Source organism: Pantherophis guttatus, chromosome 2 (genome assembly GCF_059756535.1).
Source record: "Pantherophis guttatus breed Tessera chromosome 2, ASM5975653v1, whole genome shotgun sequence".
In the NCBI taxonomy this organism is placed as follows: domain Eukaryota; kingdom Metazoa; phylum Chordata; class Lepidosauria; order Squamata; family Colubridae; genus Pantherophis; species Pantherophis guttatus.
In genome coordinates, this window is record NC_142064.1 from 182,439,084 (window position 1) to 182,455,417 (window position 16,334).

General features: G+C 36.8%; 1 protein-coding gene across 1 annotated transcript; it reads right to left on the bottom strand.

The window, feature by feature from the left end:
* Positions 1 to 2,923: 2,923 nt before the first annotated feature.
* LOC117657686 (sulfate transporter) lies at positions 2,924 to 16,075 on the bottom strand. Its single transcript, XM_034405813.3, has 4 exons — positions 15,842 to 16,075; positions 13,217 to 13,277; positions 7,237 to 7,888; positions 2,924 to 6,052 (listed from the first exon to the last, which is right to left on the bottom strand). Exons 3-4 carry the CDS (start codon positions 7,876 to 7,878, stop codon positions 4,547 to 4,549), a joined length of 2,148 nt encoding a protein of 715 aa, XP_034261704.1. The 5' UTR covers positions 7,879 to 7,888; positions 13,217 to 13,277; positions 15,842 to 16,075; the 3' UTR covers positions 2,924 to 4,546.
* Positions 16,076 to 16,334: the final 259 nt, after the last annotated feature.

Here is a 16,334-nt window from a genome sequence, read left to right on the forward strand (position 1 = left end):
AATCACTATATGCCCCTTTTGCTCTGGGCCATATCTTTATGTTTTTGCGGAAAAGCAAATATCAAAATTACTTATGGCTATGTAAGAATGTGGCAAGGCAATTAAGGGAAAATTTTCAAGCAGGAATCTTACAACGTTTATGATTACAATCTTGTAAAATGCAAAATAAAATTAGTAGTATGATTTTAAATATCATTTTAAAATACATTCAATTATTGAATGCCTGCATTTATAGTGTATTAAACATTATAGAAGCAACAGAAACAGCTTTAAGCAGCATCTCTAAGCGGGAGAAAGATTCCACATTTATAACTGAAGTCTGATGGATGTTAATTTCTCTTGCTGTTAGCATACAGAAATATTCTCTGTAAAATTAACTTGCATTTCATCTTAAAAGATTAAGCAGGAAAAAATATTTCTCATTAAAAATTAACCGTTCTTCATTCAGATTAATTTTATTTAGGTAGGCACTTGCATTTAGTGCAGGTTGGCACTTGCACTAAGCCATACTTTTTGTTTAATCCTAGTTTACACAGTAACTACAGTAGCTGTTAATATCACATACTAAGGCAAAAAATGCTGTTAACATGCCTTTGTGAAACATGTGAGCCTATTAATTTTCTGTTGAATTTTTCTGTCCCTAAATATAAGCTACATGGAAAATTTAGCCCTTAAGACTATTTTCCATACATACATACTTTGGAAAATCCTGGTAGATTACTAGTAGCAGTTTCTCTTCTCTGGATGCAACATTGAATAGATTTACATCTATGACCCTTTCAGAGATGACTGGTTGACAAATACACTTATTTCCTGTGAAAATAGCATAGTCTGCTGTCTCCCTAGAATGCATTTATTTAAGAACAAAATATTTCAAAGGAAAAAAGTAACAACCTCAAGTGAATCAAAAAGCTTCCATCAGAATGTAATACATCTGAAGGCTGTGGTAAGATGCTGAGCCTGCACTCCGCTAAAGTCTGCAGCTCGGTGGCTCGATTCCGCATAGGGACAGGAAAGGAGCCTCCCCCAATTGCCTACTGGCATTCAGGTATCCCATGGGTAAGATAACACTGCCCAAAAACATTCCTTTCACAGAGGCAGCCAGTCACCTCGGTGATCCTTGGCTAACACATGCCATACGCTAAAAATAAATAAATCTGAAGGCAGTAGAAACTACTTAACTATGACTTTTTATAATGCAATTTCAAATGAGGAAGACCTTTAATTCTGAGATAATATATCTGCAGTTCTTTAACAAACTAACTGAAAACCACACGAAACAGTTGAAATAGCAACAGAGGAAGGAATGGTCACAAGACAGACCACATGATTTTCCAACCAGTCTAGTAAACCAGATACTGTACTGAAATTGGTAGATTTGTGGGTCTTTTATTTAAAAAGGCCTCTGATCTACCAATTTCGGTCAATTATGTTTACTGCAGTATGATTTCCAGTTGTGAATGGTATTTTTAGTAGCTATGAGAGAAGTATGTACATTGTTCTCTTAATAATAAGACTTCACTATATTGTTTCATAGTACTTCACAAAATCAAAGATTTTCAAAGAATAAAAGTGATTTTATGGTAATTTTTAAAAAGCCAAGAAACCTTTTCCTAAAATTATATTCTATTATAGAATATAAGAAGTATAGAATACAGAAATAACAGTGAAAAGGCACTATTACCTGCCAGAAAACATAAACAACTAAATGCATTCAATCTCCACTGCAATTTACTCTATCTTTTGAAGTTAGACATGGTTAATTCTTACTCATTAAAAAAAAAAAAAACAAGCAGGTACTTCTCTAGTAAACTACACCCCCTAGAGGTTTAGTCATAAATTACAAGTTGCATGTAAAAGCAGCAAGAGGCATTTCTTTTGTCTCCCTTAATTCACAACATTAGATTTAATATTACCATGGTTTCCAGAGTTTAGGTGGTTTTTAGATGTTTGATTAAATAAGACTTTTCAGCTGTTAGGCATGTTTGGAATTTTCAGAGAATGTCATGGGTGCTCTCACAAAACTGCTGTTAAGATGGACACAACCAGTTACAAACATTTATTTATAAACAAATTATAGTATTCTACCTTTTCTTGCTCTAGAGCAGGGGTGTCAAACAGTGGTGGGTTGCCCCCGGTTTAGACCGGTTCTATAGAACCAGTAGTAAAACCGGAGGGAAGCTCCGCCTACCGCCCCAATGTCATCAGAACGCTTCTGTGCATGTGCAGAAGAGCATGCGTGCGCGGCCCCGTTGTGAACTGGTAGTAAAGGTAAGTAGAACCCACCCCTGGTGTCAAACTCATGGTGCCACATTATCATGTGACTTATTGCAACTTTTTTCCTTCACTAAAGCCAGGGTGGGCATGGCCAACGTGTGACGTATCTGGCCCGCAAGTTTGACACCCCTGCTCTAGAGGCATTCTATTTAATTTTTTTTAAAAAATCCAAGTGGGATACAGAGTTTAGCAGCTACCCACAGATGAATTCTTGATGCTGTGGCACTGCCAGACACTTGGCTGTCTATCTCTGGATTACGCAGAGTCATACAGGAAAAGTATCCCGTTGCTATGGTTTCATGAACCCTTCAGGATGCCAATGAACATAGAAGACAAATAATACCTTTGTGCTTTATTGATGGGCATCCTTCTGACCCTTTTTGGAAGTGTTTATGTAGAAGATTCTGACTGCTATCAATCTTATGAATATCCATGTCTTTTGTTCAAGTCCATTAATATTTTTCCCCTAAATAACTCAGAAAAAAAGGGGAAAGTTTCTAGGTCAATGAAATATTTTTAAAATTGTTCATTCAGATTTCTTAATATCAAATTTCTATATATTTCGTGGAACTTAATTCCTATATTCAGATACAACTAATTGAGAAATGCATCTGGGAAGCAGCAAATAATCAGTTTGACAAGAAACTCTGTAACTCAATAGACATTTTATCTTTGCTGTTATCTATGACAGATTTCCATTTTCCAGAAGAGATTGTAAAGGAATTCTTCTTTAGTATTGGTTACAACCCTTCTCTTTTGTGCCAAGAAAACTAACAATTGCAATATAGAATTCCAAGGATTCCTTATCAAAAATCTTTTCTACCAATCTCAAAAACCCTCAATACCCTTTTATGACAGATGTAGCACTGTTAACAATGAATGGAAAGGACTCTTTAAGATGTGATGATAATGCTTTCATTTTCACTTAGAATTTCATATATCTGAGATTTTCAAAACAATGATCTTATTTCTGCAAAGTTTTTGGAGGGACACATAAAAAGTAAAGCACAATGAAAGTTTATAGTTTACCTGTAAAAATGATTATTCATCAGATTCCTTATTTAATAGTAATAACTAATTGTTTTGAGGCACAGACAAAGAACTAACATATTTTAACTAGTTTGGCCACCATCCATTAGTTTTGCTGAAAGAAGAGTTAGGATTTCTATTTCATAAATAAAGTCTAAACAGACTAAGTATCTACTGTATAATATGGCTATAACTTGAGAACTATTTGTAGGTGTTCTATACAGTGTACAGGTAGTCCTCGGCTTACAACAACTGAACCTAAAATTTATGTTGTTAAGTGAGACATTTTAAAGTGAGTTTTGCCCCATCTTACAACCTTCCTTGCCACAGTTGTTAAGTGAATCACTGCAGTTGATAAGTTAGTAACCCAGTTGTTGAGTGAAGCTGGCTTTTCCATTGACTTTACTTGTCAGTTGCTAAAGGTAATCACATGACCTTGGGAACAGCAATGGTCATAAATATGAACCAGTTGCCAAGCATTTGAATTTTGATCACATGATCATGGGGATGCTGGAAAGGTTGTAACTGTGAAAAATGGTCGTCACATTTTTCAGTGCCACTGTAACTTTGAATGGTCACTAAACAAAATTGTTGTAAGTCGAGGACCACCTGTATTTCAAATGACACACCTATTCCCATGGCCACCTAATTTGACATACGGTTTATTCCACATTTGGTAATGTGGGGGGTGAGATTTCTAAAGCGGGGAGAAATGCCCCAAATGAGGATGGATTTCCATTTTTCTGAGATATTTCCTCCCCAAATAGTGTATTCATGACACACCCACATAATTCAGAAGCATTCCTGAGAGGCACCAATGGAGTTGCAAGAGAGGGTACAAGCATAAAGAAACACAAATTTTTCCTTCCATGAAAGGTACACCCTGAACGGTGGTGACATTACCTGCCCAGCAGTGTGGGATGAAGATTTTTGGCCCTAAAAGCATCCAAACCAGAAGGGCCCACTTTGTGATGCACACACATTAAACTTTTTGAGTATTTGTTCTTCTGGCCAAGTACAACTAATGTGTGTCGTTATCACTCACGCATAGGATTCATCACCATTTTCTCAGTGCGCAATTCAGCAGAGCAAAACGAAAGGTACAAAATGAATTTTTTTACAATCTTGTATGATCAACAGCATGTGAAAAAAAAAAAAAGCCCTTTACAACTTGGTGAGATAACAGTATATATAATGCCCAGCATCATTAGTCTCATTAAATAGGAAGCTTCTACTTACATTAGGTTTCAGAGACACAGCTGCCATTATGCTTATATGTACACAATGAATATTCCACAGCTTGGTGCACACTGTGGAAGAAACAATGCTTCTCTCCTTTTTTAACATACTCCCCTCGCTGCAAGGAGTCCCTCACAGAGAGATTACACTGAGCCAGCAGCACCTGGATGCCAATTTCCCCATAATCCCTTTGGACTTCCTTGAGTGTATGGATTCCTGCTGTATCCAAGAACTGCACTCCACAGCAGTCTATTACTAGTGTATGGAATGTGAGTTGCTGAGCGACAAGCTGCACCAAAGTTTCTGCCTGTTTTCCACTGGCTCCATCTGATTTTTCAGTATGTATTTGCTTTTCTAGCTTTCTCTTTGCTGCCAGTTCCAATGAAGGATTGACTCCAGTCTTCTTGTACAGCAAGGACTTAAAGTTCTCTTTGTTTGCATAGTATATTGGTGCTTCAAAGCGAAAAAGTCTGATGCCTGGCTCAACTTGAAGGCCACTATAGGCAGAAAGGGGTTCATAGATTTCAGAGTCTGGTACCAGACCAAGGAGCTGTCCTTCTGGATTTTGTGTCCGCAGAATGACACAAATCATTGAAAAACAGACCCCAATAAGAAGGCCAAGTTCAGTGCTTATCAGTGCTGAAGATAACATAGTTACAAACCAGATCAGTGTGTCGATTTTGCTTAACCGCCACATTTTTGGCAGGTCACCAAATTTTCGCAAGGCTCCTTTGAGGTTGACAATGATGATGACCGCTAGGACACATTTCTGAAGGGAATAGAAGAGGGGAGCAATCACAAGAAGAACTAACAAGATGATCAAACCGGTGATGAGACTAGAGACCTGAGTCTTGCAGCCTGTCGCATCTTTCACTAGAGTTTTGGCAAGGGCCGCGCTGGTTGTGAAACAATGAAAGAAAGACGGAATGATGTTGCAGAAACCAATGGCATACATTTCCTGGTTGGGTTTAACCGTATAACCATGTTTCTTGGCAAACATCTCTGAAAGAGATACAGTAATGGCAAAGCCAATAATGGCTATGGGCACTGCATCCAGAGCCACACTAGGAATCAGACTCCAATCTGGCGATTGTGGTGGTAGAAATCCAGTTGGTATATGTCCAGCCACACTGGAATCATATTTCTCTTTCAGCTTCCCAAAATGAGAAGCCACTGTGGCTATTATGACCACTAAAAGCTCAGTGGGCAACGGAGCCTTAAGTTTTGATTTGAACCGCTCATTTAACTCTTTTGCTGGAATAAGAACAAGAAGGCACAAGCAGCTGGTGATGAGGTCACAGATGTTGGTGGTATGGATATTTCTGAATATGTTTATCCATGTATTTAAAAGAGAACCAATGCCACTGCTCCGTGGAATGTTTAAGCCCAAGAGGTATTTGGCTTGTGAGGTGAGGATGGTTAAGGAAGCGCCAGTAACAAATCCGCTGAGCAAAGAATCAGAGAGGTACACAGAGATGAAGCCCACCTGGAAGAGGCCCATAGCAACCTGAAGAAAAAGGCAGATGATTAGATGACACTTCTGAATTTACAAAGGAAATGAGGCTGAAAGGTGAAGCACATGTTATTAGATAGAGCTTGATATATTATGCTATTCAGAATTACAAATAGCTATGTGTTTGTTTCAGGTTCTTCAACATGTTTAATTATTATGAGAAATTTCTTGTTTGTTTTTAAATATATTTCTACTTCTTAAGATTGCCATTTTTTTAAAAAAAGCCACTTAACCCTTATACTGTGCATGATCTAATTGTGATATGCATAGGTTTACTTTGATATAAAATTTGTCTGATGTTGTATATGCTTGCCGAGGATGAAGAGGAAGGGGTAGTTTTTTTGCTGTCTTTTTTGTGCAGGATTTTTTCCACATATCTACATATATCAGCTATAACTAAATCTACCTATTTGTATCTGGTTTCTCTATTTCTTTTATGTTTAATATAATCCTTAATAAAAACTATTGGAAAAAAGCTCAGAACCCTAGAGTCACTTCATAAATATCCTTTGTCCATCCTACTAAAGTGAAAAAAACTTTAGTATTGGAAATACACAATAAAACAAACAAACAAAAAAGGTTCATCAGATCTAGCATGTGGACCTTTGTCATATCTACTGGTGGCTCCTTAAAGAAACTGCATCTTTTCCTGCGATTGTATGGTAGCCACAAGGCCTCAGATCATGAAAAGGTATTAAGAATGAAGCACACCATCTCTACCTGGTTTACATCCAAGTACTGCATATCTCTATTCAGGATCAATGATGCAACTTCTGGGCAAAACAAGCAATATAACATGTATCTAAAATATTTTTAAATTAAATTTGGGAATATGAAGTATTTTTCCTAAATAAATTTCAAAATACAAGTCTAACCTGGTGCAATCTGTAAGAATTACAGATGTTCATTCCTTTAATTCAAAGTATAGATGTAATACTAAAATTGCCTTCCAGAATTGGCCCCCTTCCTGCTGTTTTGAGATTATAGCTCTTAGAATTGCAATCTATTCACTATTACCAGTACACTTTTTACCTGTATGTCTGTAGGATACAGGACAGAGAAATCTAAGCTACAGTTCTTATATCTACCTATCTTCAATTTTGCATACTTGCAAAGCCCCCAAAAGGTAAAGAACTGATATCAGATGACATGGATCCCCTTTAACTGCAATTTCTTACCTGATAAATTCCAGCTATGAAACTCACAGTTGCTCCAACAGTAATTGCATAGCAACTCCTATCACATATTTTCTGTGAAGTCTGATTGGTAGTCCAAGACACCATTGTGACATTTATGAGATCATTCATATCAGAATGATAATTGCTAGAAGCACCCAATACTGAATCATACCCAGCAATTTGTAATTCACGGTCTACCACTTCTCCCACCATCAAGCAGAGTACACCAAAAATGCCAACCGAGATATGACGGGAAGTTCCAAACAGAAAATAAATGATGCTTGCAAAAAACGATGTGTATAGACCATAGATAGGTTCTTGGCCAGCCAAAAGGGAATAAGCAATGGACTGTGGAACTAGCAAAATTCCTACAATTATGCCAGACATAAGGTCGCCCAAGAAATACTCCTTCAGTTTGTACTTGGGCAGCCACGTCAGTACTGGGAGAAAACTGAAAAGCAGATCTTTGGCTTTAGCTGGGCTACAGCTGCAATTTTTCTTCAATTTCTTTAGCATGTAAGCCTTAATATCTGTACTTGTTCCTATATATTCTAGAGAGATCCTGGAATGATCATTCCTTTTGCCACAAGTCTCCTCTGCCAATTCAAGCATTGGATGGACGTGATTGGCTTCTGCTGCCATCCTCAGGGATCTGTAGAAAAATGAAGAAAAAGATGTAAGATTTCCACGCCTAATCCATTTCAGATAAAAGTCTTATTAAGACAAAATTCATACAAGCAATTCTGGAAAAAATAAGACTTGCCTGTCTTAATTTTTATTAAACAAACCAAAACTGGAAGAAATCAGGACTAGTACTTGTTAAATCTAAATTATACCATTAAAACATAAAGCACAAAAGAAGGGGCTCAGAATCCATGGCTGAAATGGACAACACTCTGATGAATTTTGATAAAGCATAATTTCATGTAAATTAACATGATGAAACAAATGAAATAAGGAACATAAACTTTTAAATGACCTGAAAGCACTTGAAAGCAACAAAAAATGGAAGGTTATCAAAATAATTTTAAAAAACCCACTGAAAGCTCCAGACAACTGGAAAAATAAAAGTTTTCCCACTCCTGATGTACCTAATAATAAAGAGGGCAACAAAGAAGCCGTTAAACACATGGGAAGTCTTATATTAGATAGTTTCTGGACTGAATGGTCCAATTAAGCAAACAGTTTTATTCTGTTAGAGGGCCAGTTATGGGAATGAGGAAGAATTAGTAAGAATGCAGAGCTAATTTTCCCCTTTTCAAGGTTTGGATTTACATGTTCAGAAAGAATGAAGGAAGAATTACTTCTAATTTCAGCTACCAAGTTTTTCAAACTTTATGTTACACTTGCTTCCTGCTTTACTTCCATACAGCGTAACATGCATGGATTCTCTTTTTTATCCACACAATAGATCTATAAGGCTGATTGTATTGGATTAAGTCATGATTGGACTATGATTGGACTAAGGGTGTATGCTATTTAAAAACTTAAGCATCTTTAAACCTGTAAGACTGATTGCATTGGACTAAGTGGATATGCTATTTAAAAACTTAAGCATTTTTAAACCTTGTATATTCTGGGGTAATCCAAAAATGTATTTTTAATCTAAGATGAATAGTAATATAAGGTGTATAATATTAATATCTTCTTACAAAAGCTATACCAAGGAAACATGTTTTACTGGTTCTTCCAAAAGAATAGTAGATGTAATATAAGGAATTTCATTTCCATTAGAAACTGGGGACACTCTTTTCCACAACCTTCTGCTGTATGTTTCTCTTACAATTATGGATTGCAAGAATTGCATTTACAGGAAGAAACATAAATATTTTACAATGCTATCTACTCCACAAGAAAGAGGCACTTATATTTAGCACATTACCCAAGGAATGTGAATCAAGATGCGAAAGATATGATTCCACAGTAAATAAATTTATTAATTTTAGTGTTTTCAAAGCATGCTCTTTATATGAGTATCTATTGTTTGCACTACATACTTTCATTTTCATCATTTCCTATGAAAATATCAACACATGCTTTTAATCTTTTATTTTAAATATAATTATGGATGATAGTACCTAAGTGATCTTGGCTGACTTCAAAAAGCAAAGCAAGGTCAGATTTAAATAGGATAGGATAAGAAGCCATCAGGAAAATCCAAGTTTGTAAGATAAACTGGAAATAAATGTGCACATGTGCACACATTAGAAAAAGAACATGGTAAACCATTTTTTTTCTGTTGGCAAGAATACTTTATAAGAAAACTTATGCCAAGAAGTCCTAAGAAGTCAAGTTTCATTCAAAAAGACTTTGAGAATATATCAGTACAAAAGAAAGCTCAGGACTATATAGGTTGGAAACATATGGAAGATAGGGGATAGACAGTGGACACACACACACACAGCCAATTTAAGCTAATAGATGCTGATTTTTCAGTAAACATTGGGATTCAATTTTGCTATAAGTCAAGAACAGTAGAGATAGGTAAATTAATGAAGCAAAGTTTCTGAAAAATATCCTTTATTAATTTATCAATGAATGAATGAATCAAATTTATAGCTGTTGTATGTAAGAGATATTACCCAGATACATCTACAAATTTGGGGTGATTGTAATATGTACATACTGTATGTACATATTGTATATGCTTTTACATACTGTTTGAAAAATGAAGCTAAATGTATCTTTAGCCTCCCTCTCTGTTGTTTCTGAGGCTCCTGAAAATACAGTTGTTCAATTGTCCAAAAATAATGAAATGATTTCTCACTATTTTGAGGCAGGAAGGCATACCAAAACTGAAAGATTCAAACAAATGTGGCACACAACTTATCTTCACTATCTTGACTTCAAAGCAGTCCTTTGTACAGAAATTGTACAGAAATTCAGGGAAAAAATAAGCACTATTAAGCACACTAAATATTATGTTCAAAATATAAGCAATGTCATTAACTGGCTCCTGTTTTGTTGTATCTGGACTTATTAAGCTCATCTGGCTGGTCTCTGGCTAGTGATTATGCTGGTGGCTTTCTATTATTTTCACTCTTATTCCATAATAAGTTGTGAGTGTAATGGGTACACTCACAAGACTAAGAGAACACATTTTCTGTCTTTCCACATGTGTGGGGGGAAGACCCCGTGGATTGATTTGAGAGCCTTTTGAGATGTTTGTGTCTCTATGACCAGAGACTAAACTTCAACAGATGTGCTTAAAAGAAAGCAGAATTTCTAGAGAACCAGACTATTATCCACTGTGTTTCTGCAGATCTCTGTTAGGCTTACATAAATCTTGCAAGATTTTGGGAAACAAATATGCTCTTACTAGCTCTTTGGTCTTTTAAATTAGGAACACAAAATAGGTACCCAGTTGCAAATTTATATGGCTTTTAGCCTAGTTCAATATCTTTGAAAGTACTTACAGTAAAACAACTACATATTTGTCATGTGAAACCTAAGGAGTGTCTGTGTATAGTAAGGCTTCCAACATCAAGGAAAAAGTGGTTTATTGGGAAGCTGCCTGGCACCAGAAGCTGGCTTGACTATATTTCACCTTTATATGTCCAAGTATGAAAGACTTCACTGTGTAGTGAAATGTCTCTCCAATAAGCATCTTATTGCATATAAAATAAAACCACTTATTTTTGGCCAGCTCTAGTTTAATACTTTTTCTAGCAGAATTGCCCATTTAAAATAAATGCTTAAATGTTTCATTTAGCTACATTTCTCATCCTTAGCTTTTGATATAAGTAGCTCATTTGTCTAATTGCCATAAGAATTATCCAGAATATGTAGAACATTAATAGGCAGACTCACAAGACTAAGAGATTTCTGGAGTCAACAAAAGTGCCTGACATGATTGAGAACAGAGATTACGGTTCTCTAGAATTCTTATTCTGAAGTTATGAAGTAATTCAAATATTTGGAATAGAATAAGGAAGTTCTTTTTAACTAAGTAAAATGAATTACTCAGAGGAATCTGCACTATATCCAAACCTCAACTATTGGTATTTTTGAAAAGAAATTAACATTTATTCAATTCCATTCATTCAGACAAAGCTGTATTTAATATTTTCCCTTTTGTTAACTAGGAACTCAAGGATATGAAAAAGAACCGAAGAACTTTCTTTTTAAAAAGTTTATTTGTAGTACGATTGCCTATATATTGCCTACTATAATACACTTATTAACTTTTTAGGGGGCACAGAACTTTTTTTTTCCTAATCCAGCAGATACAATTTTTCTGCAGGAAATCTTTAAGAATAAACAAATTCAAATCCCATTAGCAGATAAACCTACTTTAAATCAACACTACTAGTTCATTCACAATGGTGCTTAGCAATTGCAAAAGAACCACTTCTTGCTGGTTGCTAAATCCTGAATAAACATTTGGCTATCCTTCTGGGATACCATTGGAATGCTTATTGCTTATTGCTTGAAGGAAATCTATACTGGTTTAAAAATTTACAAAGAAGAGCCAGCACATAAATACTGTTTGCTTGGGAGTATGAAATCATTTTTGAACAAATGAGATTTCAGATTAACCTACTGCTTAAATAAACTTAGAGCCTGCAGCTATTCATAAGTGACACATATAACATCAGCATCAGATTAATAGGGAGGCAACTTTCTTCTCCTTTTAATTAAGCTTCTATACTCAAGTTGCTTTGTTTTTCAACAAAGCTGGATGCACTGTTTTTCATTATGTTTTCCTAGTTCTTATCTGAAAGCATATTGATACAAGAGGCAATGACAGTTTGTTTCTCGACCAGATTACTGCAAAAACAAAGTTTTTGGGCCCCAAAGGAAGTGATTGGTTCAAGGTCACACAGTTGACTTCTGTACCTAAGGGAGGATTAGAACGTCGGTCTTCTCCAGCACTATACACTGGCTTTTCTTTTACAACCAAGTAATTCAAATTGGTTTTCTCTTGCTTTGTTGATTTGCTATTGTCGGCTTCTCTCAGTGGCTGTATCCATTGTGACAAGGCTATTAAAGCTGGTAGTTTAAATTTACTCATGTGAATTGTAATCAGTTCAACTTTGGGTCAAAGGAACACTAAATCCAGTGAAATCATTAACTCGATATCTTCCACAAATGGCTACTGGAATTATGCACACAGAAATAGATAGTATTTTACACTTTCCACTAGCCTCTTTCAAATGTAGCTTAAGATCAGTGAAAGTGATATTAAATTGCACACTGAGGAACAAGAAAAGCAATACAAAATTATTAAGATCTACTTGGAAGTAAAAGAAAAAAGACTTATATCATTTGTCCCACCATTATTTTATAATGTGAGTGTCATATCACAGAATTAAAATAAACATGACTTTGCCTATCCTTCATGAAAAATGTGAGGCCTAAAATTGTTCTTCTTATTATTAGATTTTTATTCTGCCATTTTTTGTGGGGGAGGGTCAACTCAAGGCAGCAAACATCAAATGCTCCTGTCTCCTATTTTCCCTACAACCACCATCACCATGTGTGGTGAGCTGGGCTGAAAGAAACTGACTGACCCCAGGCCTTCCAGAGTCCTAAAACTCAGAGTCTCCTGATTTCTAGGCCAGCATCTTCAGTTAAGCATTACAGACAAACAATTGCTTCTACAAGGAAACCTGAAATGTAAAACTTCAGGATGGGATTGGGGACTATAACAATTTTTATGCTATAATATTTGAGGTTTTGGTTTTAAGTGTACCACTTTAATCAATGGGCAACACCTGGCAGTTTACAACAGTTAAATTGATGTAAAACACGGGTGTCAAACTCGATTGTGTCACGGGCCGGATCATGACATATCGTGATGTTTTTTGCCTTTGTGGAGCCAGGGTGGGCGTGGCCTGCGTGTGATGTATTTGGCCCGTGGGCCGCCAGTTTGACAGGCCTGATGTAAAACATCACCTCTCAACAATAGAAGAATTGTAAAAATACCCACTTCCTTCCAAATGATAGTGTTAATCCATTTTACCCTTTCCTTACTCACCGTTGTCTTTTTTTTTTAACTGCCTCGTATGTAGGTTTTTTTTTTCTTAATTAGATGAATTCTACAAAAAAATATTAATAGAGAATTCGGTCAAAACACGCAATACAAGTTCTCACTCATAGTGGTAACAAAATACTGTTATGCCTGAACTCAGGGTATTTTACTGTTTTTTAAAAAATATTGTCAGCTCAGTTTAACTTTTCAAAACTTTTCTCTACAAAGGGAGAAAATCCCTTTATTTTAAACTGGAACTGTATTTTTTTGTTTTGTTTTTTGTTTGTTTGTTTTTTTATTTATATGCCGCCCTTCTCCGGAGACTCAGGGCGGCTCACAGTGTGTTAAGCAATAGCCTTCATACTTTTGTATATTTTATACAAAGTCAGCTTATTGACCCCCACAAACTGGGTCCTCAATTTACCTACCTTAGAAAGGATGGAAGGCTGAGTCAACCTTGAGCCTGGCAAGATTCGAACTTACTTTAATTGCAGACAGCTAGTGTTAAATTACAGTGCTTTTAGTCTGCAGAGCTATTCAGGCTCCTATTTTGTGTATTTTACACAAAATATGGATACACATATACATGTGTATATTTTTTAACATTCAGAGAACTTAATATACATTATTTAAATCTATATTAAAATAATTTTGTAATATTTTATTTTTTTCATCTTTTTTACACATATCTCAAGGGAACTCCTTCCTCTTCCTATTTTATCCACAACAATCCATTAATGCCTAAAAGAGGCTTACAACTCACCATCTATAGGTTTCTAGGCCAGCATCACACCACACTGGTTCTAATACTGTACAGAATTGACAAACATGTTGGTTGCATATATAAAATATGAAATAAACGCATACGTTATGATAAATAAGATCATAGCCAAAATAGCTGCAGTTTTTAGGACACTGTATTTTTCTCAGATATTATGTTGTTTATGGAAACCATTTCAGCTCTATCCATGTAGAAATATGGTGTCACAATGGTTAGAATGCAGTATTGCAGGGCTAATTCTGCTGACTGAACAACAGTTTCTCACTGGCTCAAGGTTGACTCAGCCTTCCATCCTTCTGAGGTCAGTAAAATGAGGACCCAGATTGTTAGGAGCAATATGCTGACTGTGTAAACCACTTAGAAGGCTATAAAGCATTATGAAGTGGTACATACGTCAAAGTGCTATTGCTAGTGCTAATATTTTCCTGCACAAGCTTCAGTTCAGGATGGAAAATGGCTGTTCATAAGCAATAAAAATCAATTTTATGATATCATTCTAATTAACTGTTGCAAAAATACTTGTCTACAAAAAGTCAAATCAACGTTCTCCAACTACCAGACTTGAAAAATAGGAAAGCAAGCAGGAAAAAAACCACCAACTTATGTCCAGAAGTAATTCATTCTTCTCTAACAAATGCTGTCTTCCACCACATTTCAGTATGAAAATCAAATACTAGTTGTGTGATAGAAATTAAACTTTCTGCCAGAATCAGAAATGAAACACGGTAAATTCCAAGTTAAGGCACCAGGCTAGAAACTGGGAGACTGCAAGTTCTAGTCCTGCCTTAAGTTTGAAAGTCTGCTGGGTGACCAGTCACTGTCTCACCCCAACACACCTCACAGAGTCATTGTTGTTGTTGTTGTGGGGAAAATAGGAGGAAGGATATTAGGTTTGTTTGTTGCCTTTAGTTATTTGTAAAAAATAATAAAGGTGGGATAAAAATAAAAGACATTATTAAAAGATAATCAGCAATGTTCTATTCATTAAAACAATCTTAAATATAATTAATACAGTGTTTCTTCCAAATTAAGTTTTGACCCAGTGTTTCTAGGCTTCTAATTTAAATTCTATTTAATCCCCCCTCCCCCATTTTATCTTTAATTTTTCAGTTGTGGACTGGGACATGTTACAGTTTTGAACACCACAAGGCTGACACGCCTTATCCATGTTGATATTTAAATTAACTACTGCTTTAGCAGTGAAATCTTGTATTCATCTTTGGAGAAACACACCCACCAGAGTTCAATAAATTCCCTTGCTAGGTTAAGTACTTAAAAGCGCAGAAGTTTTTCCAGAACTTTTTGAAGTGATTTACAATAAAAAAATAAAAATAAAAATACGAATTAGAAATAGAAATAGTAGACACTATCAGGCCAAGAGCACAGCCCACTGTAAAAAGAAGGAAGACAAAACCTATGGGCCCAGCATCTACCAAGTGGAGCAATGCACCCCAAGTCAGTCCCAATGATTTACACTGAATCCGATTTTGAATAGTGAGTTATGGTGTTGTAGCTTTTTCAGCTTTTCTCTGGGAACCCTCGGTGGGCTATACGGAAATCTCTCTGTAAATTAATGAGAATACAAACATTCCAAGAAAGCGCGCGGGGTCTCTTCTTACCATTTGAAATGGTAGAGCAGGCGCCCCCTCACAAGTCTACGTAGTAAATCCCATTCAACGCTTACCCACTCCCAAACTCCGCATAGTACAACGGAGGAGGCGGGAACACTCACAAGGATGGGAGGACACGAATGCGCGGCGTTCTTTTTATCCCTCTGCATTCTGCCAATTCTTTGAAAGGGCTTTATCTTTTTCCCGGCACACGACCCCCAACTCCACCGCAGAACTCACTTGTTCCGGGGTTTTCCCCTTCTGAGAAGCGTAGAAAGCAGCGGCGACTGGTCCCTGTTCCCGGAGCACGTCCACCTGGTTCTCTCTTTCCCCCCCCTCCCCTCAGGACGCCGCTCTCTTTGCCTTACCCGTCAAAGGGAGGGTGGGGGTACCGAAAACGTGGCGGTTCTTCCTCAGCCTTTAGCCAAACAAGCAACAAACTTGCTTGTTCGGCTCCCGCCAGTCAGCTGGCTTGTAAACACCGCCCAGCTCCAACCCACTTGGCGGCCGGCCAAATCGGCGGGGCGGCCTCGAAGTTTGCGGTGGTGGTTGAGAAGTCGCAATGGGGGGGGGGGGGGAGAAAGACTTTCTTTTGGGAAGCTCCGAGGTGGGAAGGGGGGAGTTGCCCGTCTTTGGGCAAGAAAAGCAAAGACGTCAGCCGTCAACCCGTCTTGTAGTTTTTGCCGCTTTTGTAATACTTTGAGCTCAGTCTGCAATCGGCTTCGTTGCTCCC